Here is a 25,160-nt window from a genome sequence, read left to right as displayed (position 1 = left end):
CGGCGCTTTTATCTAATGAATCGCGCGGGGGAAAGCCGACGCTGCCTCGGATTCACTGTTTCGCGGGAATGCTCGTGTTTTATACCGGTTCGATCAACAGGTGGTGTTTTTCGATTGGCCCGGCCATGGTCGAAGGGAAAATGGAAAATTCTCGGGGAACGACTCCTGACCGCTTGAATAATTCATACGCGAGGAAATTCGCTAACGAAAGAAAGAAATCAATAGAAACAATTCGAAGCACCCGAATAGATAAAGTGAGGGGCCGTTCACGAGGTTTGTAAAATCTTTCGAGAGCGTTGTTGGGTACGTAAACTGTGCCGAGGGATGGTTATTATTATACTGCGAATTCTTATGCTTTTATGTCAATAAGTGGGCGAGATATTAAACAGTGGGAGGATTTAAAGAATTATTTCTATCGGCTTATTATAATTAGTAGACTCGACTGCTGATTCTCACAAACGAACATTCATATTTTTCATAATAATTCAGTTTCTTGCTTATGAGCTGACGACAAATTATTTTGCATGGAGCAGAGGTTATTAACATTATTCATGATCTCTTTATACATGTACTATTCTCAAACAAAAGCTTATTATCCAATGCTGCAACACGGTTTTGCAGGTAGTATAGATAGTGGCAGTTCATTAACCATACGTAACAGTAGATAAAAATTAAGCGTTACCAGGTCCAGTAGTGATATGATAAAGAGATGATAAAAAATGCAAATTTCCATGTAAGTCTTATTTCTAATAATGACGTTTTTGCTAACGTTTGTACCAAGATAATATCTTTCTCGCAAGACAAATATTTCTATGCTCCCTGTTGAAGTTAAATTATTGATTGAAATTAACCGAGCGTTCAATTGGACCTGTTTCAGAGAGGATGTCGAAGTCAGGAAGCATCAAAGATGGCGAGAAGGGGCCGTACGAGACGGTCGCGGTGGCCGATAAAGGCGGCAACGATGAAATCAAATTGGAGGCGAAGATGTCCCTGTTGAACGGCATCACGGTGATCGTCGGCTCCATTATTGGTTCTGGCATATTCGTTAGCCCCACCGGCGTACTCATGTACACGGGAAGCGTGAACGCCAGTCTCCTGGTGTGGATAGCTTCCGGTATTTTCTCCACGGTACGTCGACCCTTTCTTCACCCCGGTTAATTGCTTTCCTTTGGCCGCGTCTGCTCGCTCGCCGACGTTAGACGACATAGACATCTCCTAACCGTGTCTCCGTTCTGACATAGCGCACTCAAGGAATATCATCGTTTCTAGAACTACACTACCGTAAACTCTTTCTTCATCCTTTGCGCTCAAAGGCTCCGTCGCGGAGACAATGAAGATAAATTTTGAACGGCTTCTCGCCGAACCCCTCCAGTCCAAAGGATTAATTAAGTTTTAGTTAGTTCAAATAACCGAGGTTCCATTATACTTTTAAGCTCATAGTCTATTCTTCAGTTATTTTGCATATTAGTTTAAATATCATTATTGTCACTGCCCAAGCTTCAATCAGCATTCCACATTTTTAATCTAGCTATCCGGACGTTCATTTCTTTTTGATTAGTTCCGATAACCAAGGTTCTTGTACATTTCACTTCATACTTCATTACTCAGTTATACTGATTTGAAAATAATTGCTAGTGCTTTATAATAAAAAGCTGTTGACCCCGGACATAACAGCGGAACTTCGATTAACCGTGAGCCGATTAACCACGGTTTCGATTAATTGCAGTCATAACCGGCTCTTTAGCTATCCCAGCATCATTCATGTGCGGTATAATTTCTGTGTCCCCTTTTTCACCAATTAGAAAGATATCACCGCCATATTATAGATCTCTATGTACTGAAATACATTTGTGAATAACAATTCTTGACATCTTTAGAAATAACGCCATAATAAATAGCATCATAGTAAATGTACGAATTAGGAAAGTAACAAAATAATTAATTTTTAATTCAGCGAGTTACTAGGTTCATGGAAGACTTGAATTGCATTCAATTCGCTAGCGAATGTTTCTTAACCCATTCGCTGCCAAGCCTAAATTATATGAAGTCATTCCCATTGCCATTTACATTTCATCATTTATATTTTATCGTTCTCTATAAGAAATAAAGTATTATTTTTGTAAAAAATTTTATTTGTAGTATTTTTTCAAGTTTTTTACATATTTATATTTATGTTTGTGGCCACAAAAAATTTGCTAATTCAAAAGCCTGCATGTTATAATGTATTTAAAGTAGGACGAGTATACTCGTCCTGGCAATGCGTGACACCCTGCCAAAGACGAGTATACTAGTCCTTGGCAGCGAATGGGTTAATGCCGTTTACTTTCCACGAGTTCAGTAACATTGTAAAGGTTGTTTGTTCTGTGTCAGAATGGGGAACGGTCGTAACGTCCCACGAAATCGGTTACGGTGCCGGCCGGTCAAGTGTGTAATGATTTATGGTCGTACAACAGGTAGGCGCGTACTGTTACGCGGAGCTCGGGTGCATGATCAGAAAGTCGGGCGCCGATTACGCGTACATCCTCGAGACCTTCGGACCATTCATGGCATTCATCAGACTGTGGGTCGAGTGCATGATAGTGAGGCCTTGCAGCCAGGCCATCGTGGCCCTGACTTTCAGCGTCTACGTTCTGAAGCCGGTGTTCCCCGACTGCACGCCGCCCGATGATGCAACCAGGATACTCGCCGCTTGCTGCATCTGTGAGTCAATCGTTCACCTTTTATTCAGTTTTTACTTGATCGCTCCAGTTTCGTTTCTCTACTCTGCTAAACGGTCCTTAAAGAGACCGTTAAACTCGTTTCGAGGCAGTTATTAATCTACGCCAACAAGACGTTTGATTTATTCGATCTAACTAATTGCTGCTGCAATCTTGTTGCCTGCTGTGATAATTGAAACTTTATGCGATACGAAGATTCTCTAAGACTGTCTTTAGACATCAAAGTCAAATGAGAATGTTTTCATCAAAATTCTCATCATTCAAAAAATATAAAAATAATTTTCATTTTGCATAAATATCTGCAGAATAATTCAGATATTAGAATAATCTAAAAAATGGTAGTGAGATATTTGTCACTTTATTTTATAATAGCTCGATAAATGAATAAGTAAATGAATAAGTAAATAAATAAGTAAATAAATAAGTAAATGAGTAAGTAAACAAACGAATAATAATGATCGTTAGCAGTAGCAAAGATAAAGCCCAAGGAAAAATCACGTTGCCCGTCGCCAGACTCGAACGTGCTTCGCCAGAGCGATCATCCGTTAATCGAAGGCAAAGGGAGGATCGTGTATTTTAATATTCTCACGAAAATTAAACCGATTAAATTCCATTTTGGTTGCTCAATCACCGCGTCTGTCGTCCTATCAACCGACCCTCCAAGAACCATACCGATTGTCCCGCGGATTTCCATTCTCTTCCGAGAACTCCGCCGTCTTTTGTAATTGAAAAGACGTCCCGGCATAATTCACGGTCAGTTTATCGGTTAATCGAATTACTTCCCTTAAGGTTTATCGCTGTTCAGAGTCTTCTTTCATACGGGCACGTATTCATGTCGCCGGCTCCCTTTGATCGAGTTAATTCGAGAGTTAATTCACTTCGAAGCTGGAATATGACTCGTCGAACGTCAGACTTAACTTCTCCATTGATCCCCCTGTTGTTCTCCAATAGCCTTACATTAATTACGTTGCACTTTCTGAGTAATTTCGGATAGATCAGAGAATTAGAGAATTAATCAGAATTAGAGAATAGTATTAGAGAATTAATTAGAATTAGAGAATGGTATTAGAGAATTAATTAGAATTAGAGAATGGTATTAGAGAATTAATTAGAATTAGAGAATAGTATTAGAGATTTATCGTGCGCTTCTAACATAAATAATGTTATCTATTTTTAAATAAAATGAGAATATACAAAGGGATGAACGGGTTGGTTGACGAACAAAATGGCTATTTTTTTTGTACTCGCAGTGCTACTATTATTAAGTTCTAATTAATCAAGTTCTAAAATTTTCTTAAACATCTAAAAATCGCGCCTTTGTTTCTCCTCCTAATAAATCGTATATTTTTCCACTTTCAATATTTCACACTCGAAGCTATTTATAATATTTAGTTTTTGATACATAAACGAATTTGATGATGTCAACATTATTTTACAACGTGGTATTGCTATTATTAGTGGCGTCTTTAATATATCAATTACTAATTTGGATATCTTAATATAGCATACTTATTAGATACAAAATAGCGTTCTTCTATCACAATATACAATTTCATTTCGATTCTCGGCGTCGTCAATACGAATGGAATTTATAAAAAAAAGTCCACAAAATGGCGCCTGTGAGACAAAATTCCAATAAATGACACCGAGATCGTCCAAACAGCATTCCGAAATCGTCACAGCCGACAAGTTTTCGAAAATTGGCCTTCACCACAAGCGACCTTTTCTGTTTCCGTCGCGGCTACCGGTAAGGAAAAGACGATTATGCCATCGTCTGTCAGTTCAGCCAGGACAATCGTTGAATCGACGAGCTGCTTTCATTCGGTTCCAAGACAAAAAGATCGACAATACCGGTAATGGTCCGCGGAATTGCGTCCTCGGCCCTTTTCACTCGAATGCTTTCTCTCCAGCAGCCGGCTCTCCATTGTCGCGAATCGCGCGTGGGCTTCGTCCTTCGGGGAGTTTTTAACGTTAATACATCGCCTCGTTACTCGAACAGTTCGCGGGATCCTCTCAATAAGCTCAGCCTTGGGGAGCCTCTTGCTTTCCTGTTTTCTCCGGGATTGGTGCTCGCCGGGCGTCTTACGGGAACTCGGCGAGAAACGCACCAAGGTCTAACGAATCCACCGGGGAATTGCTACGAGCATCAAGCGATTCTCGCTGTTTCGCGCTGATTGGATGGACTTCTTCATCACCGCGACCTGAATTCCAGGATCTATGATCAGGATTCGATGATTGAGCGCGACCGGTGCTTGTTACGCGGCTCGTCCTTATGAAAGGATTTAACGTGCTTTTTTTTCTCTTGTTTTTCTCGAGGATGAAAATTAATTGGGGCTGTGCCGGAAGCTTCGGACATACAGATTGCCGCGAATCGTTTTTAGAGGTTAGATCATGTAAATTGTGAAAGTCGTTGGACATTTATATTCCTGTAAGTTGAGAGTTCGGGAACTGGTGGGATACTTGTGGAGTTCGATCGTCTTGATGGGTGTGAGTGAAGATGAATTGTATAGAATTTCCGAACCGTTAGTACAAGAAATGAGCTTACAAATCAACGAGGAAAATGAGGCGAATGTGCTCAAAAGCATTCTTTAGTGCCTCGGAAAATTGAGACATAGAGTTCGTGACGAGTAGAAATAGTTGAACAGATCTCAATGGACTCTCATATTTTGTTAAAAATTAAAGATGTGTGATATACGATGTACATGCAAAATTAGGATGACTTATTTTCCGATACTACAATTTTAAAAAACACACAATTTTTTCAACAAGGCTGCGTTTCCGAATTTTTATCTCGGAAAGTATTGATTCAATTGAGTTGATTCTTTTTTTATTTCGACGAGAGAAGTATGTTCTTTTACGTATACTTTTCGCTAAATCATCATCTCTCAAGCTTTGAATTTATTTATAAAATAACCTTCGAATTTCCCAAGCTTTATCTATCTTCACATAACCGGCTTCTACAATTTTTTCACGGCAATAATTCGTTAATAATGAATAATAATATACCATGACTAATCTCAGTAATTTTATCATTCATCGAAATCTTAAAAAATTTCACGTAATGATCAATCGATTCGTCGTTGCACGACATTGCGATATACTCTCGACATAGCCCGGCAAGCAATGTCGGCAGATTTCGCGTTCCTAACGGGTCGCAGAGCAAGCGCGGCGCCTCGGCGCGTAGTTGCACAATGCCGAGACTTTTATGAGAGTTTTCCGCTTACTCGGACCGAAAACGGAGTCGCGAAAACCTACGGTAACCTCGATCCCCGAGCCATGTACACGCTCGGCGTAAACCCGTGCACGCTTGCTGCGGACTAGGAAGCAAGCAGCCGCTTGTAAAACACGTCCCTTCGCCGGCAAAAACCGTGAGCCTCGGTTTCAAGGTGCTGATAATTGGCCTTTGCGAAGAAATAACCGCGCGTTGTTGCGTTACCTGGTACCGTCCGAGTCGGAGCAGTTGTTCATGGGATACCGGAGAACTTTTCGCGAGCACGTGGTACAAGCGATCCTGTAATACGATACGCGGGGGATTCGCGGTTTCGTCGACAAGGCGGAAACACTGCGTACGGAATACGATACAGCTGCGGTGACTCCTGCGAGGAATAGATTCTCGAAAAATTACGACTTTCTGCCGGTTCTACAGGATCGTCGTCATTTTTTCGTTCGTTCGTGTACCATCGATGCACCGTTCGTTAGTGTTTCGAGAATTGGCAATTGTTTGCTAGGTTAACATAATATTGTTAGAGCACATTTATTAATTTAATATTTTATTATATCAATTTAATATTTTATTTGGGTTTTTATTATTATTTTAAGCTAAATTCTGTATTTTCGAATTAACTTTCTTGACTTGTATCATTTGATTGAAGTTTTAATTTTACCAGGTGATCCAAAGATTTATGCATTTTTGATTTTTATAGATTATGGGGGGTATTTTTCCATTCGTGATTATTATCTTCGTCATTACACCTATTGTCTTCGTGTGCTGATTAAAATGAGGAAGTACTGTACCGTGGGGATTATTATTTAAAAATCCTACGGGACTCCGTGTTAATACAAAATGACACGAACCAGGTAGGATAACAGTAACAGCAATAGTTTATTATCAATATCGTTCAGCTGCTTCCTACGACTTATCAATGAATAAATTAACAACCGTGGCAACCACGACACTACCACGAACCCCACAAGTTTACAGGGTGACATTTCTTCTTAGAATGCTTCGATCTTTCCCGTCGACTCTTCCACCCTTCTCAGCCCTTTTCCCCATTATCTTACCATTCTTTCTCTTTTGTATACGCACTCTCTCGCTCTGTCTCACTCTCTCCCCTTCTTTTCTTATTTCCCCCTCCTTCACTCACGCTTTATCTCTCTGCCACGCTGAACTTCGAGGAACCTAAACAACGATCCCAGGTCACTTGAAACTGCCCAAACACTTTGCAAGCAACTGACCCATTCGTTCCGTATTTTACGACGCTCACTCTCGACCATTCTGCCTTTCATACTCCGAAAACCCCTACAGTACTTACATTATATTTATGTTATAAGCTACATAAAGATCGAAGTAGATAAAATTTGTCATACATATCACAAATTAATACGTCTTTACATATTGCAACAATTTTTGAACAATAAGCCATAAGGACAGTATTCAAGACTGATTTAAAAAAAGAATCGCACTGCATAAATCATGCGACGATTTAACAACGAGGCACGACATTTGCTTTTACATGAAATTCTACATTTGCAAATATTCAATTTCCAATAAAGTTTTATATTAATTAAACGTACTGGTTATTCAACTAACGCAATTGTCCAAAAACTGAGGTTAATTTGTTAAATACTAATTAATTAAAATTGCCTTCATCACTGCCTTCAGACATTATCGATAGTAAATCTATTATCTTGATTTAAGTATAAATGGAGTTAGGCCACTTTCAAACTACACGGTTCAATTATTGAACTAACTCTGGAAAAATTGTGTATCAAGAATTGTTGTATTTTTTCGGAATATAAGCAACCTGAAATGCTTTACTGATAAACAACATGAAGTTGCACATGTAACCATGGCAACCGGGAAAAATTGACAAATGGTGTTAGACCACTTTCAAAATAAACGGCTCGATTTAAGTTCCGCTTGAATTTTGGACGGGTGACGGATAGAAAAATGACGCATCGGACAATAGGTGATTCAAATAGCTAGATGAGTAATTAGCTGGGTATCTAGAACTGCGACCTTTGCAAATATTCAAATTCGAATAAAATTCTGCGATTCGCTTCGAAATATTTGTATTACTCGAACGAAATTCCGCCATTTGCTTGCGAACGGTTTACGTTCGCACGGCACTCCATTAAATGGCAATAACAAATAAAAAGAGCAGGCTGCTAAGAGGATATTCCGAACGCGAAAATGTCGCGCAAAGGAAACGGAACGTCTGCCATCCCTTTCGGCCGCGTTCCTGTAGAACAGACCCGTTTAATTTCCGACGGATCGGAGACCAAGCTTCCGGGCTCTGGCAGCGCGGCGGCATGAAAGCTCGTCTCTGATCCTTCGATCGTCGACGTGAATAGGTTCCGGCGAAACCGACAAGAATGCCACGAGGTCCTTTTAAGTATTTGCTCGGGTTCTTCGGGATCGTTATTAAAATCCTTGGGGAATTCCTTCCTCTGATCATGTATAAGAAACAGCACCGCGGTGGTGTCATTCTATTCTGTCTTAATTACGATCGTTGCCGCAGAATTTGTTTAATATTCAGTGGAATTTCTCTTCGTGTGAGTGAACATTGGAGTTACGGAGAGTAGCGACAATACTCTGACATCTTTCACTAACATTTGTGAATTTTAATCCTAAAACGAATTTTCTGGGTGCATTTTCATCACTGCAGTGCAAGGAGAAATAAATGTAGTTGTATTTTATATTTCATCATGTTCCTCAAATTCGCAGATGTTTTAAATTCATAGATAATCCGCTAAAATCGTACCAAATTAGGTCACGCTCCTTTCGCGTCGTTTCAATTTTATTGGCGAACAATGCGTTGATCATCGTCAAGGATAATGCTATCTTTTCTTCCATGGCGGTCATTTAATATCAATCCGAATGGTTAACAGAGTAAACATTGAGTGAACGGTGCTTGTAATCTAAATACCGTTTCTTATTTGCTCGTAACGCTCGCGGAGTGGTACGAAAGGAAATTGCACGGTTCTGAGAACACGTTTCCAGTGGTGCAGATCAATGGTTAACTCCAAGGGGAAATCGATCCTTGCAACGTAATGTGCAAATTATAGTGGTATAGCTGATTCGTCTGATTATACTATGTTGCATTGTAAAATCGCCGACGAACATGATAGATTAGATGCAGTGGATATGTCGGCGCATCCTTTCAAAGTATAAATTGATCTACTCTAAATAATAGGCTTTGTTTCTTGAAAGTTAAATAAGTCCTGAATGCATGGAATTGTTTGCTTCGAGTCTCTAAGTATATTGTATTCATTAAATTGCTGAAATAGTTCCTTTTTTAATTCTAACCCCACAGGCAGAGTTGGGCATACTTTATTAACGAATAAAGAATAACATTTTATTCGAACAATTGATTCGGAATGCTGTTCGAACAATTTATGAGTCGGATGAAATTTATTAATTTATACTAGTTAAATTCGTTAATACTAGTAAAATTAATTAACACTAGTTTAATTGATTTATAAACTGGCATAAATTAATTAATACTAGTTAAATTGATTTATAAACTGGCATAAATTAATTAATACTAGTTAAATTGATTTATAAACTGGCATAAATTAATTTATACTAGTCGAATAAAATTTTATTTACACGATTTGTTCGAATGGAATTTTCCTGTCATTTCTATTTCTATAAACATTTCCATTTTTAAAAGCCTTTCTGCAATGAATTTTTATAACATTCTTAAATGGCCGTAATATCTTCACGATTTCGTTCTTGTAATAGGTGCATAAAATCAGCATTTATGCGGACGGTTAAGCTCCAAAACCGGCGAACCACGACCTTTTTTGCAGCCGAGCTAATTTCATGTCCATAAGAAGCATAGTGACAGTCGTTTCGACAGCTTTTTCATTTTTTCTCACGGTGGCCTGAAATACGAACGCCTCGCGAGCTACCATATACCATCCACCATAATATTCCACGGGGTTTCTCTCGCCATTGTTTGTTTTATTTTCGGACCAATCCGCCTTTCGGTTCTTGGAAGCGGATGCAAAGTTGTGTCCTTAATACGCCTCGGGATGAGATATGCGTCCAGACGGTATAGGGGCGCGTGCACGAAGGAAGAGGACGGCGGATGCGAAACTACATTCGGTCGGCGCATTCAGAAGTATGGGATGTCCATTCAGGAAAAAAGATATGGTTGCGCTTCTCTGTTGCATCGATGCATAAAAATCGCTTTCTGAAAACGCCCCGTGTTAGATCCACTCTGCCCCTCTCCTTCGCCTTTTTAATCCCTGGTTTATTCTCCTAAGCGATCTTGCAGGTCTTTTTCTTGAGCTGACAGCGATACAACAGAAAAAATGCATAGAACTGTTTAGAAGCTTAACAGAATTTATACATCGTTAGTGACTATTATAATTTATAAGCAAAGAGGTATGCCTTTATCAAATAGATTGATTACCACAAATGAAACTTCACCTTCAAGCAGGCGACATGAATATTCATATAGCATATTTTGAGAATAACGTTCAGTGTTACTAAAACTTCAAAATGTTATACGAATTTAAAAAACAAATTGCAAGCTAATGTGAATATTATTCTTGCTTCTCATTCATTCACTCTCGGAGATAATAAATATATATTCTTATCCAAGCTTTCAATATTGACGAGACTACCAAGAAAAGATACCATTAAAATGATTTACTATCGAAATAACCTTCTCTATTAATAGAATGAATAGTATACAAAGCAAAACGAAACACACGATATTACCGATAAAATAATAATTGGCTTTTCGACCAGAGATCTTGCCGATCAAATTCGAAGATTACCGAACAGAGTAACATTTCCGGTGAAATTATCGTCGCGGAGTTTAACTCCTTGTCATACTTTAACGAGTCACACTCGTGATGGAGATTTCTAGCAAGAAGCTTTTAGGTATTAACGTTCATCCGTTCTTTTGCGTAGGAATCAAATTTTATTCTCTTGTCGCAATAAATGCTTAAGGGACGCATAATAGAATTATGGAAAACTTGCGGGACACCCTAATAAAATGACTTCATCTTCTAAGAATTTAGTGTAAACAAAAAGATTCTGACCATAGTAATTGGAAAGAAAGTGGTGCGGCAAGGGGGTTAACGCAATATCGAGACCGCTACAGCAATCGTTCGGTGTCCCGATCCGACAAAAGCCAGGCCATGATCGTTTAGTCTTCAACAGCCTCTGGGGAAGACTGTTCCGATCGAGTGTAAGGCGACCGCGGTCAGCAATCACGATCAATTGCGATTAAATGTAATCTTTTAGTAATGTGTCAACTGACGGGCACAACTGATAATTCGCCGAGGGGGGTACGAGACGGATACAGGGAGGAGAGCCGGCAACGTTCGTGACGAAGAAGACGTCGGCAGACAATCGGCTAACCGATGGGAGGAACAAGAAGGACGGCGGAACAGACGGAAGGGACACGAGGAGAGGCTGGCGGGAAGAATCTCGCGATATTCCTCGAGATGTTGCATCAGTCGATGCTTTTCATTTTTCTTTTTTATTGCCAACTAATCTGCCAAGGACACGCAGGGTCTCCGCTACAATCGACGGTCGCTACCGAGCCTCTGTCCTTTTTGCGTTCGATCACGTACAATCAATTTACTCCGAGTCCTCGTTTTTTCTTCGAACCGCAACGCATTCTTCGGATTTCCGCGGAACGTGTGAAATAACATTTCGCATTTTCACTCGTGACGGTGTTTTTTTAATAATAATAATAATAATAGTAATAATAATAAAAGTCTGTTTAATACTTATGGAACTGACATTTAGCTTCTAAAAATTAAGAAATCATCTTTTTCTCTAATGTTTAGAATCACGTGTTCAAAAGTTCCACTGTTTTCAGAACCTAACTTTCTATTGAAACGATTGAACAAGTTAACACTTAGATGTAAAAGATTGATGTAGAAAATTCCCATTTTGCTTAGAGATTAGCGGACGTGCGATCATTATTCATTACTCTTGTTCAGCTTACAAAATCTTAATTTCCTGTTTTTATAAATATACATAGAAATATAGAAATATAGAAATATAGAAATATAGAAATATAGAAATATAGAAATATACACAAATTAGTGTAACCATAACGAATACATCTCATCATTAAAAAAATATCCAGAATCGTACTACCTAAACCTAAAGAACAGACTCAAGAAAGGAGCACGATCGCAGAAGTTGCCGAAGAGATAGCACTGTTCGGATCGCAGATAGATGTTTGGCAATCGGTCTTTGCGTTTATCGTTGGAACTACGCGCGTTTGCCGACGGATAGTGGCGCAGGTCGATAACCAGGCTTCTTTTTACCCCGACCATCGTCATGGTTCACTAAACCAGTTGGTGCCATATAGTCTCCAGCGTACGGTTACCGCTTGCAACCGGTTCCGTCGCGATAAAATATCGATAAAGATAATGATATTCGTCTATCAAGGATCAAAGGCAAGCGATCGTTTAATCGGTACTTAATCAACTAGAGAGCTTCTGGGCATCGGCGTTGAACCTGCGGTGGTTACTGTTGGATACACTTGTCGACTAGAAACTATGTTATTTATTTGGTACTCGACGAATGCACGAGCAATTACGAAAATGTCGAGCTGTCTGTTTCATCGAGCCGCGCGATACACCGTTAGCATAAACGTGCTCTTTGGAGTATGAAATTGTAAATAGAATTCATTGGTAATGATATGATCCGTTTGTCAGGATACCGATGGATAGTTATATGCGACAAATACCTTTCTCAATTACCAATCATCGATTTTCTGTTTCCAGACAGATTACTCTTCGTTACGACATTGGAATTTCAAGCCTGCTCATTACGTCGCGTCTCATTTCTGTAATTAGGGTCGTGTCTTTCCACTTTGGCGACTCTCGCGCCAATACATCACTGTCACGTCGATTTACATTTTGATTTTTCCTTGCGCATAAATCACTTTCCTGGCATTAACGGGATTTTTACCTCGCGGTGTTAAGTTACGAGACACACGCGCGCAATCACAGCTGAAACTACACTTATTATTGTAAATAAAACACAGTTTTGTGAATTATACGGAAAGGATACTTACACGGCTGTATATACATATAGGTGTTCACAAACAAGAAATGCTCAGCGTACAGAACGTCAGAGCGATGTAGCTTAAGCCATCACACGTATAATTTACGTGTAATCAGCGGTCGTGGCGTTTCGTGACACGAATCAATTAAATTACGCAGCAGACGCGTCGTTGTATTATGTTATCGTCGCTCCTTAACGTTCGCTAACCTTTTCCTATCAAGGGGAAGGCAATCAGTGTACAGGAAAGTTTAACTTACACTTGCAATTAGATAGTCGGCCGACGTCACCGAGGGTTGCGTGTCATTAACCATAACATGCTGCCTACGAACGTCGAACGCTTTGGCTTTGGTTCACTAGATGAACACTCGTCGCTCGTTGAACCCGCCCATCCATTTTAATCAGCGCACACCCTTCAATTAAGAACCATGGGTTCTCACGAGTTTTTTCAAAGGACTCGTTCAATGATCGATTAGGTTCGGTGAATAGTCGGCGAACAGATTTGGTAGACACTCGGTGAATAGATTTAGTGGACATTGGGTGAATAGATTTAGTGGACATTGGTTGAATAGATTTAGGGGACATTGGATGAATAGCTTTGGTTGACATTGGTTGAATAGTTGATGAATAGATTTGTAAATACGTGGACACTGTTATTCAAATTTATATAGCACTGTAATAGATTTTTAATAGTTGGACTACAATTAATTCTAAATGGGGGTGAAATTATTTACAATGGATTTATCATTGGCGTCAAATTATTACTTCCTCAGGTATTATGCAATCAATACCGTCTTGATCTTTACGAGATTAATAACTGCCTTGATTATTGTGAAATTATTACTGCCTTATTTTTTACTTATTTTTTTCTTAGATTATCAAGTACCTATTATTTAATCGCCATCCATTGTCTCCAGTTTTAATTTTCTTGTATCAGCTTTTCTACAAACGTCAGCTCGTTTCAATACTTCGAAATCTGTTTAGAAATATAATTTTAGAAATATAGAAATAAAATTTAGAAATATAAATAAACTGTCGGTGTTCCAGGTATTCTGGCATTCATCAATTGCTGGGACGTGAAATGGGCGACGCGGGTGCAGGATATCTTCACTTACGCGAAGCTTCTGGCTCTGTTCATCATCATCTTCGCCGGATTATATCAGCTCTTCGCCGGTAAGTATTTAACAATATCGACCGTTGAAAGTTTATCGTACGCGAAAACGAACGAGGCACCTCTCACTGTTTCATTTTTCTCCGTTGGAGACCGTTGCCCAATCTTTTTTTCCTTCGACCGACCGACTTTCACATCGGCGTGTACGATCTCGAACGCAACGTAAGCTGTCAATCATCGGACTGTACTAAACAATTGCTCCATAAGATTTGGCACCGTCATTCCCCGTGTATAGTACAAGAAAACGTGAAACTGAACGTTCTTGCGAGCCACGGACCTAAAAAATACTGCCGATTCAGATAACTTGATCGTCAAGAGAGTTTATTACGAAAGAAACTGATCGACGCGAAGTTGAAACACTTTTTAGAGGAATTTTCTAATCCCTTCAGACTCTGACGAGTTTCTGGAATGTCGATAAATAAAATCGTAGTGGCAATTTTATTTAAAAATTAGATCGTCTGTAGACAACGTGATAAGTGGCACGAATTTTTCAATGGGTTTTGAAATTAATTTCTATTCTAATATATTCGAAACAAACACCGAATGTGTCTACGATTTTTGGAATGCAAAAGGGTTATGTCAATAGTTACAATGGTATATCTAGTATCGGTTTCATTAATTAAATGACTTTGATATTGTGTAAACTGTTGGGGTTGTTATTCGGCATTCATCGTGTTAAATTCGAAGCCGACGATGCTTCTGAGAAGGCAAACATATTATCGATTTATTGTAGTATCGGAAACGACGATTTTTTCAAGCAGCGCTCGCGGCAATAGCTTCAAGACTGATATAGACATTAGAGGACGTTTCACGTCACGCTGTTTCACTGTCGGGTGCACGGCGGCGCAACGCAAGAACGAGGAAGAAGTTAATGTTCCGTCGCCCACGCCACCCTGTCCGCAACGTAGGACGGTTAGGCGTCTTTTCACGTGCCGGACGAGACAATTTGCCCAATCAAAAAGGTGGATTAAACAGGCGGGGACAATTCGTTGCAAGGAATCACTTGAATTGACCTATTCAGCCCTACAAATGGCTCCTTTCAGACTGACGGCGTCGTGAGAACTCCTCTGATTCCGATAAATTAGCTCCGCGACGATTCCTGGACCAAAAGAATCCAATTAAACATCTCGCAAACAAACAATATTACCAACAGCATTACATAGGTGTCTTCACTCTTTTAGCACCACTGGGAATGTTGCAATCTCCGGGCGACAACCTTGATCTAAATAAATCGAGTGAATTTCTTGAGCAAAGCAAGTCAGGAATTCTTTCCTTTTAATTATTGCAAATGTACTTACGAACGGACGACAAAAGTGTGCAGCTTCAATGTAACATAGAAAAATTAATTTATAATATTTGAAAATATTGAAATTATTTAAAAAAGAAATTAATGTCTACGCAGATCACGTGTCTTGTAAACGATGAAGACAATTTTTATTTTACGTAAGAGCCCGCAATTCGATTTTAGTATTTTAATATCATCAAATAGCGTATTGAAAATTTATGGTACAAGTTGAACGGATCGTTAACGTGTTTATGCACAGTTATAATTGAACAAACTGGAGTTTGCTATTTCTCATTTGTTTCGTGCAAACGTGTCGAACTTTCTAATATATATTCTAGATTGTAAATAATCTGTACAAACATTATTTCTTTTTAGTATTTCAGGACATACTTATTATTTATTTTACACGAAAAATTGAAAATAATTGTTCGCATGCCACGTTGATGGAGATGTGACAAATATTTATGCCCGAAAGGGTTGCTTCGAGGCGTGTTTGATCGATGGTTTCCAATCTGTTTCGCAGGAAACACGCAGTATTTCACGTTCGAGAACACGAACACAGAAGTGACGTCGATAGCACTCAGCTTTTATTCGGGACTGTTCGCTTACAATGGCTGGAACTACTTGAATTTCATCATCGAGGAGCTCAAGGATCCGGTCAAGTATGCAACCGGCTCACTTTTTCTTCTTTCTTTAACGCCTCGAAAAGCTCGACGATTAAACAATACGCAGAAGCGCGCTTTTTCGTAATCACTTTCGCGGCCGTTTTCAGATAGACACGCGCGAACTGAGATTTCAGATTAGAGATAGTAATATGTGCCGCGGATTCCTGTTAATTAGGACAGACACCCATTTACGGCGAATCTCAAAGGATACACTGATTGGGGAAGCGATCATAAAAGTTAACGCAAGTGGGAACAGCTGCCTGATTCGGTGGAGCTGTTTCGATGCCAATTAGACTGGTATCCAAGAAACCCATTTGTTCAAAGGTTCTTGTCACCTTTGGACTGAATCGTAACACTTGGAAAATTAAAAACTAGGCGAACGAAAAAATAATAGAATATTTTTTTATTAAAAATAGCAAGATTCAACGGCATAAATTCTCCGACGACAATTTTAATAATTCTCTTGTTTTAAATCCAAAATAGCAACTTAATTTTCGTATTTTCTATTAAGAATTCCCTAGAATAAGAGAACTGGCAACAATCGCTAGAAAAAAATTATCTAATTTACTACTTGAACCCGGTCTCCGCTGAAATCTCATGCAATGATTAATAGGGATTGCACCAGCCGATCTTGTGTGTATTTATTAATTAAAAGACGGGCTGGCAACGTAGAACCAACTCCATTGACTCCGACATGAGGGTCAAACGAGGAGTCTTGTGCAAAGGTCAAATATTTTCGACTGCCCGTAGCCGAGATCCATTAGAATCATTGAAACGATCAATGAACTTGCGCTTTAATCTCGTTGCGTTCAATTACCAGCGTCGTTTTGGTGTTTGTACACTTCTACTCGCGCGTAGATCCTAACACGTTATCCAACGATTGGTTTTTAATAGTTTTTAACACGTTAGTGAACTGTACGGGAGCGTACCGTTTGGAAATTTTGTTTTCGGTTTTTAAGTATACTCCGGTGACAGGTTTTTACACGTGAACGAAATTGCACAGCGACGAAAAGTGTACTTCTTTTTTTCTCGAGCGACGTGTTTTAAAGGGAGCACACATTTTTCTATACCACACGAATACTAAAATATTGTATTTCTAACCGCGACAGCATCGGCTCGTTATACTTGAACGTGTTAAAAATATAGAGATCAGGTGCAAACACGCCCTAGCAAATTTAATAGTGATTTATAAACAAGTTTCTGGGATGGACGATGCGTTAACGTTCGACTTTTTTTCTCCGTCATTCTAGGAATTTACCTAAAGCAATAGGTATTTCCTGCGTCCTCGTCACTCTCGTCTACGTCTTCGCCAACGTGGCCTTCTACACGACGCTTAGTCCGGTCGAGGTATTGGGAAGCGAGGCCGTGGCAGTGGTAAGTTAACAGAAACGTAGATAAAGTTTAATGGCGCAAGTAATCGTGCTGCATTTATAGCATCCAGCGCGTAGTCTATCACGATATACGTTCAAACAATCAAACAACAATTACGTTCGCGCTTTTAATCCTCTCCGTGGGAAGAGATCTCTCTGAACCAATAAAATGCGATTTTTCCCTCGACTTCTCGAAGTGGCGAAATCGTAGAAAAAGGATTCGAGGCTGAACGATGCTTCCGCGAGGCCGCGAAACAATTCCATTGTCCGAAACTCATTAAGTGTTCTCTGCGTTACAGACGTTCGCCAATCGCCTCTTCGGCTGGTTCTCCTGGACGATCCCCGTGTTTGTGGCCCTCTCGACGTTCGGTGCGGTAAATGGAATTCTTCTGACGTCTTCGCGGCTTTTCTACGCGGGGGCTTGCGAGGGTCAGATGCCTGAAATACTGACGATGATCCAAACGTCGAGGGTCACGCCGACACCGGCCGTTCTCTGCATGGTACGTTGACACTCCAGATATGTTCCGTATTTTTATTAATGTAATTTCTGCTTATCAACGACCATTAAGAAGGACGTCCTCTTTGAAGTAACGCGCAATTCGGCATGACTGCGCAGTCCAATAATTGCTTTCGATATTTGTTCGTCAATGCGGCAGATAATGCGACGCTCCGACAAATTTTTTAATCGCTGCGAACCATGTGGGTGACTCGTTCTTTTGTTCTTGTGGACGTTGTAAAGAGATAGTAGTCGCAGGGAAATAAACAATGTGGATGTGAGGTAGCTAACTGAAGTGATCTTGTTCGGCCACCTTGAAGAACTAGGAGAAATCGAATGCTATGAATTTTTTAAGAAGCGCGGACTGAAACTAGGCTAAAGCCGTTGGTTCACGTGAGACCCTAGGTGTATAATCGGAAGTCATTTTCCTGAGTTAGCGCCCGCAATTTCCTGTTCTGATTGCTGCCTCTTAGAGGACTTTATAGGATTTTGCAATGGGGATGCTCGAGTCTGGAAAAGGTCGAGGGAAGTGGGAACAATGGGAACCGGTAATTGAAATCTTGCTCTTTCTTTCTTCCAGGCACTGTTGTCGATGCTGTACCTCTGCTCTTCCGACATCTTCGCTCTGATCAACTATGTTGGCTTTGCTACCTGGGTATGTTCATATTCAACTACTTGAACGTCCTTTACAATTATTATAATTAAATACAAGAAATATAAAATATAATATAAAAAATTATTGATAAAGTTTAATAAATTGGTTACTAACTTAAATTCCCAAGTATTAAAACCGCTGTAATTTTACTTGAACAATTGTAAGGTTTAGGTTATAAGGGAAGGTTTAAATAAATATGGTATTAAATTAAATACTAAAGTATTCGTCTTAAAATATAACATATTTATAATTAATATAAAAATCGAATTTTAGAGCATCTTATGTGTTCACAGCTGAGCATCGGCGTGTCCGTACTCTGCCTGCCATGGCTCAGATGGACGCAACCTAATCTGCCCAGGCCAATCAAAGTGAACCTTTTCTTCCCATTCATATACATTCTCGCCACCCTCTTCGTGACTGTCGTTCCCATGTACGCCAGTCCCGTAGAAACAGGTAATCATCGAACTATACATAACTCAATAAAAGTCATCTAATTCAGTTAACACAAAATGAAACGCTTGAAATGATTTTTTTAGGATACGGTTGCCTGATGATCTTCTCATCCGTGCCAGTGTACTTTGTGTTCGTCTCATGGAAAAACAAACCGAAGTTCTTCCAGAAAGGAGTCGGTAAGTACGAAACCGACTTAATCGAGATAATCCTGAAGAAAGATCCGGTTAAAGATTTTACACTTCTGTTACTTCGTTAAATCGTTGATTGAGTTAGTTTTTTCCGGTCACTTTGTTTACGCTTCTTCCTGGATGGTGTCAGCCGATTCAGACGAAGAAGAATATTTATTGATTGATTGGTTCGTTTAGTTTCTGTTTAACCGATTTGTTCCCGCAGGCACCGTTACCAAAACCTTGCAGAAGCTGATGGTAGTCGTCGGACCAAAGACTAAGGTTCAGAATACACTCTAACATAATTTTACTCTTGTCATGCCACGCATGCTTAGCTTTGATTTCTTGATCATTCGACGATCGCGGAAGAGCTTGCCGCTTTTTCGATCACCGTGCATGCTACCCTCGCGATATGATTATTTCCTCGATCGCGACCTTTCGTCACTTTGATTCGTTCTGTCACTCATTGCATGACACGTAATCGCCGGTCGACTTCGCGTCTTTATGCGTTCATTTAGATCTGCAAATTTGTGAAATTAAAACGAAATTAGTCCTTTGCACTCGCAAACATTTGAATTCCAAAACCGAAATAGCTTTTCTGACTTACTGTATTTCCATTTTATGCAACCTTTTTATGCATATAAAATTCAGTATCCTTATTCATACAATCGCATTTGAGGAATGATTTAATCACGGTACAAAGGATTAATAATGCTGTCGTACTATTTTGTCCAATTTTTAGAAAGATTCGATAATGTGAATTTGCATAAAGATCCGCAGTCCGCCATCAATCATCTCGAGTATTCTAGAAAAAGCAGACATAGCATAACACTGCATTTCACTTGCCCTCTTCGTTGACACTTTGAACCACTTATCAGTCGTCGGAACAAGTAACCATATTTTATTTTCCTAAACCTGACTTGAAATCGCAGCAATTAATTTTTACGAGTCTGAGCAATCCCTGATTTCATCGCGCGTTCTCGCTATAACCAATATCATTTCTTATCCGCCGTCTGAGTCCTCCCAGCGTCTTCTCAACGATTAAGTTTGCATGCTGCACCCACAGAACAAGCGTCACGCACACTAACTTGAACACACGGTGCACCAGTAAAGACTAACAAACGTATCTAATGGTTGTGGAACTCATTCTGCAAGGAAGTCTAATCGCGCTCCTCTCGCTCTCCCCGTCTGTCTACTTTCGTGCGGTCGTCACCTGTTGACAATTTTCATGAAATATTTCTATGTGATCCTCGTTAAGATCTTAATTACCGAAATTGCAGAAACCCGTTACTTTAAGTAGACATTTACAAACAAATATGTTTTTGTCAGCTGGAAGGCGCCGCAGTTAAACTTTTCATTGAAATAATAGTACATACTGCGAAGAAATAGAATACGTTTTGATACTTATTTATCGGAAAGTTATTTTGAAAGCAGTATTTAAGTGATAAATCTTGGTACTAGTCAAAAATGAAACTTAATTTTTACTTATTCAAATTTTTATTTTGTATTCAGTGTGACGACTGCATGTAAAACTTGAAAATAACGTGGTCTGTTTTTTTGAAAATGGAAGGGAAATTTCTTTTACAAAAAACAGATTAAAATAATTTTGCTGTAGGGAAGAAATATAATGGTTCGGTGTTGTTTTATTGCAGTAAGCGTCACGAAGTTCCTGCAGAAGATAATGCTGGTCGTCGGCAAGGCGAAACCCGCTCAGGTTTAACCGCAATCAGTACGTGTCTTCAGCCACCCCGGGGGTAACTTCTGGTCCGAAGAGAACGGGAAATGGATGAGAGGAATTTTGAGGACGCTCGGAGAACGGTTGCGCGAAAATATTTATTCAACTAGATTCGCCGATATCATTTTAGGCTGGGCCTAAACATTGTCATTTTTTAATATTCGAACATGAGGTTCAAGTGTATCCTTAAGTGGACTATCCAAAATGCAGCAGCTTGATTAATATCAATTTTACTACTTAAAGATAAGGTTGGAATTATTTTGAATCAATACGCGTTAAATAACGCGCAGCATAATCGATCAAAATGAGATATAAGTCCACTCGAGGAAAGTTCAAATTCATTTTCTTCATAGCTACAATAGACTGAGTTGCAACATGCAGAATAGGCTGGGCCTACATTGCACTCTGAATTTTAATTAAAATTAGTCGAGCTCTTTAATCGACAAGTCCAAACAGTTCATACAACAGTGAACAATAAATTCACTGTACAATTAAGCGTATACATAATCATTTATTATCTGTAGTATACGAATATTGTTTCTTATTAGTAAGACAATTAGGTAATGCGTATTCTATGTGACAATTGAGTACGGAAATGCTTAGACTAAGGCTAGTTTCGTGTAGAATAATTAAGTCTTCTGGGACTTGTCGATCAGACAGATCGAACGCACTGTCTCGAATTCAATTTTATTTATTAGTCTGGAGTAGCCCAGACTCAGTTCTCATCGCATCGTATGATTATATAATTTGGAAACTCGTTCTCCGAGCAAATTAAGGACGTCTTGACGAGAAGCAGCCATTTTGAATCAGGACGTCCTCTAAGACCGCCTCCAAAGTTGCTCAACGCGTATATAGATGTGTGTGTATGTGTCACCAAGTCTCGTTTTCTCCGGATATCGTCCCCTGGATGTGATGTTGAACAAGCTCCAAGATATCCGCGGTGACATATGACCAAAATGATTCCACTGGAGGTATAATATTGCTGTCACCATTGACCATAAACAGGATTTTCCTCCGCAAAACGAGGAAAATCGTGTAGAAAAATTAAGAAAACGGAAACATGTTACGACAGGACTCGTATTATTCTCCTCCGTTGGATAAAACTATTTCCCACCCATCGCAATATGGCGGACATTCCCGACGGTGTTGTTTTCCTTCATCCTGCATTACACATTTCCATTATTTTTGTCTCTCCTTATTTCTATTAAGCGTTAGCTCATAGTTCAGTCCGTGGTTAATAGTTCGATCTTTTTAAGGATATCGTAATTGATAATTTATTGCGTTTGTCTAACCTTCCGCCATCTTGGAACACCTAAATATCCTACGATTTGCGATCCTTGATTTCGATGTATTTGGTAATTAAAAGACCGAGAAACGGAGGATACGAACGCTATCGTTACGCGCTGACATTTATTGTCGAAGTCGCATAATAATAATAATAATGATAATGACAATATTGTATTTGCATTTACTGCCACTGTTGATGGTGTGCTGGTGTACATATGTACGAGGTGGTAAGTGGTCTCAAAGATTCTGAGATATGCTAGAACTTGATAGAGCTTTTAGGCAATTATTTTCATCGGTTTTATTTAATCATTCAGAATTTTATGCTAGAGAAAAAAATGACGGACTTTTTTTGAGACGGACATGAAGTCGTAGTTGCACATTGGAGTCTTTGCTATCATGTGTACATCCTCGTGTCATATGTACATTGTTTGTTCAGATTATATTCCACATAATGAAGTTACAGAGACAATGTATCTTGTTCGAATATTATTTATAAAAAGACTATTTATTTTTCTTCGGCATTGTTTTAGTTTAAAGTCCAGTTTAAACACTTTTATACGAAATTAAAGTGAGAAAGTCGCCAATAAATTACCATGATTATGTTTAATACGAACAAACGTGGCACACCTCAACATGCAAGCTACTGTACCGCGTCCGACGAGCAACTTTTCCATTAAAACAAGAAATTGCTGGTTCAAATTTCGTTAGCCGCGAACAGCGAATTATGAACGTACAACCATTCAAGTGATTCTGGTTATTCAGGATGCGTTTAGGTTTAACGTACACGTGTATTAATTAATTAATTACGGAACACGAGAGATTCTCTCGGTGCATCGATGAATTACAGACAAACTTACGAGCGTGCACAATTGCTGCATTTGCTATAATAATTGAATGAAAGAGAGAGAGAGAGAGGGAGAGAAAGAGAGTGAGAAAGAATAGTCTCGCCAGCATACTACGGCGTGTCGTTCGAGGATTTAGATTTTTTATACTTTTTTAAGCATAGATATCCGTGGTAGACAGGTTTTAAGCCAGTTTATCAGATTCGCGTGGCTCGTTCTTTTTTCATTTGTTCCGTTTCTTATTTATCAATTGCGTTGATTTTTGTACAAACTGTATGTATAATGTATGTATTTCCGGTGAGACGTTCTTTGTTCAGTGAATCGCCGACAGGAATCGCACAGCACGTACAAAAACACATTTTTATATGCAGTGCATGATTTCGGCAGACGCTCATTGTAATTCGTTGTATAGTTTTCACTCCTTCGTTCACAAGCGTCGAAGGATCTTCCTTGAAATTTCACCCTTTGTTGATAGGATGGAGTCGATATTCCTGCATTGAGTACTTCAGTCTTTCATCAGCATGCAGTCTTGATTCCTTTAACGAATACGAGCAATTTAGTATAATGCAGTAGAGTTATTGATTGTTTGAAATACTCGATTATCCGGAATATTCGATAATTCGACACTGTTTGAGCCAACCGTGACCACAGCTCTGTTCCTCGGCTAATACGGATCAATAATTAACTTTTAGAAAAAGCTAAAGAATTTCAACAAAAATTAAGTTAACTGGAAGTAATCGTAAAGAAAAAGTCGGATAATCGAAATTCACTACATTTGAGTCTCTTTTATCAAGAAAATTTACCGATCAAAGAATACTCTGACTGTAAATTAATATTCAGAAGTTTGCCCTGCATTTATCTCAAAAGAAAGTTTATTTACGAGTTCATTTTTCGTTACGGTCTTAAATGCTTTTACTTACCATCAATTGAACCGAAAGCTTTGAACTTCGTGTCATTTTTATACACCTCCGAACAGTGCAAACGTGTAGTGACGAAACGCTGAAACTAGTAGACAAATTTACCAACAGAATAAAATAACGCTAGAAAATGCATAGTTCCGCCATTTACTGGTTCCGAAAAATGTTTACGATCGATTATTTGTTTAACAATTTAGGCGTTTTTCTATTACGGGTATTGGTACAATTTGAAAGTGGATAGAAATGACGCGAATTTCAAACGATATGTAACGGCGCTATTTTTATATTTTACAGAGCAGATTATTCTCAGTAGATTTTGCATTTGAATTGTATCCCACGTATATTTTGTTCGATCCTTAAACTGACAGTGTCACCTAATTATCGAAATTATAATTGTACTACTGAAACGTATTATTTAGGGTAACCACGGAGATGATACAGCTTTTATTTTGTATACATTTACAAGCGTTTCTGAAACAGCACGTGTATCATTCATTCTAGATTAAACGAACATTTAAGATTTTTTAGCTTGTACACCTTCCTCATTGGCGATGAATATTTTTAACGATCAGTTTCTTAATTATCCGTCTGGATAAAGTTCCTAGTTTGACAAGCATAATATACCATCCCTCTGTCAGAGAATACCATAATCGCCTGATTGCAATTAACATTTTTTGAGTAACAGTGTTGGGCAAAGATCGAATTAATTTGTCATTGACGATTAACAGATAAATTAGTGCCTGTAGGGTGAACTGATTTTACTGTTAAGGGAAAGGATGCTTACAACTTTTCGAAGATTCCATTGTAGCGAGAGGGATTTCAAGGAATTTACTCAGCTTGCTTTCTCAGCTTTGAGAGATCCACGTATTATTTTATGGAAGATAAAATTTGTTTGCATGAGATGAATATGATGTAACAAATTTTTTAAATACTGTAGGTATTATTGTTTGATGACAACAGTAACGTTGAATAACAATGACAGTAATAGTTTATTAGTAATACAGCCACTTCCTACGACTTAAGCAACAACGACAACGCAATAACAACAATAACGACTATAGTTAACAACGACAACGCAACAACTATATCCACGACTAACTACTACGACAATGCACAACTTTTTAGGGCGACGG

General features: G+C 39.0%; 1 protein-coding gene across 3 annotated transcripts in view; it reads left to right on the top strand.

The window, feature by feature from the left end:
• The window catches only part of LOC144479059 (Y+L amino acid transporter 2), a 36,872-nt gene extending 12,323 nt beyond the window's left edge, over nt 1–24,549 (top strand). For 2 of the 3 annotated variants that reach the window (XM_078197551.1, XM_078197549.1), the window contains exons 2-11: nt 878–1,128; nt 2,454–2,700; nt 14,032–14,157; nt 15,964–16,102; nt 17,356–17,479; nt 17,775–17,975; nt 18,552–18,626; nt 18,920–19,079; nt 19,163–19,255; nt 19,473–19,546. In XM_078197551.1, the coding sequence (XP_078053677.1) occupies nt 883–1,128; nt 2,454–2,700; nt 14,032–14,157; nt 15,964–16,102; nt 17,356–17,479; nt 17,775–17,975; nt 18,552–18,626; nt 18,920–19,079; nt 19,163–19,255; nt 19,473–19,546 (1,485 nt within the window). In that variant the 5' untranslated portion in view covers nt 878–882. Of the gene's footprint in view, nt 1–877; nt 1,129–2,453; nt 2,701–14,031; nt 14,158–15,963; nt 16,103–17,355; nt 17,480–17,774; nt 17,976–18,551; nt 18,627–18,919; nt 19,080–19,162; nt 19,256–19,472; nt 19,547–20,898 lie in introns of those variants that run through there. The other variant, XM_078197550.1, reaches the window with a different exon arrangement.
• The last annotated feature ends 611 nt before the right edge of the window (nt 24,550–25,160 follow it).

The sequence above is a fragment of the Augochlora pura genome, chromosome 3 (assembly GCF_028453695.1).
Source record: "Augochlora pura isolate Apur16 chromosome 3, APUR_v2.2.1, whole genome shotgun sequence".
NCBI classification, from domain to species: Eukaryota; Metazoa; Arthropoda; class Insecta; order Hymenoptera; family Halictidae; genus Augochlora; species Augochlora pura.
Note: the sequence above shows the minus strand (reverse complement) of the source record. Positions and strands in the feature narration are given on the sequence as shown.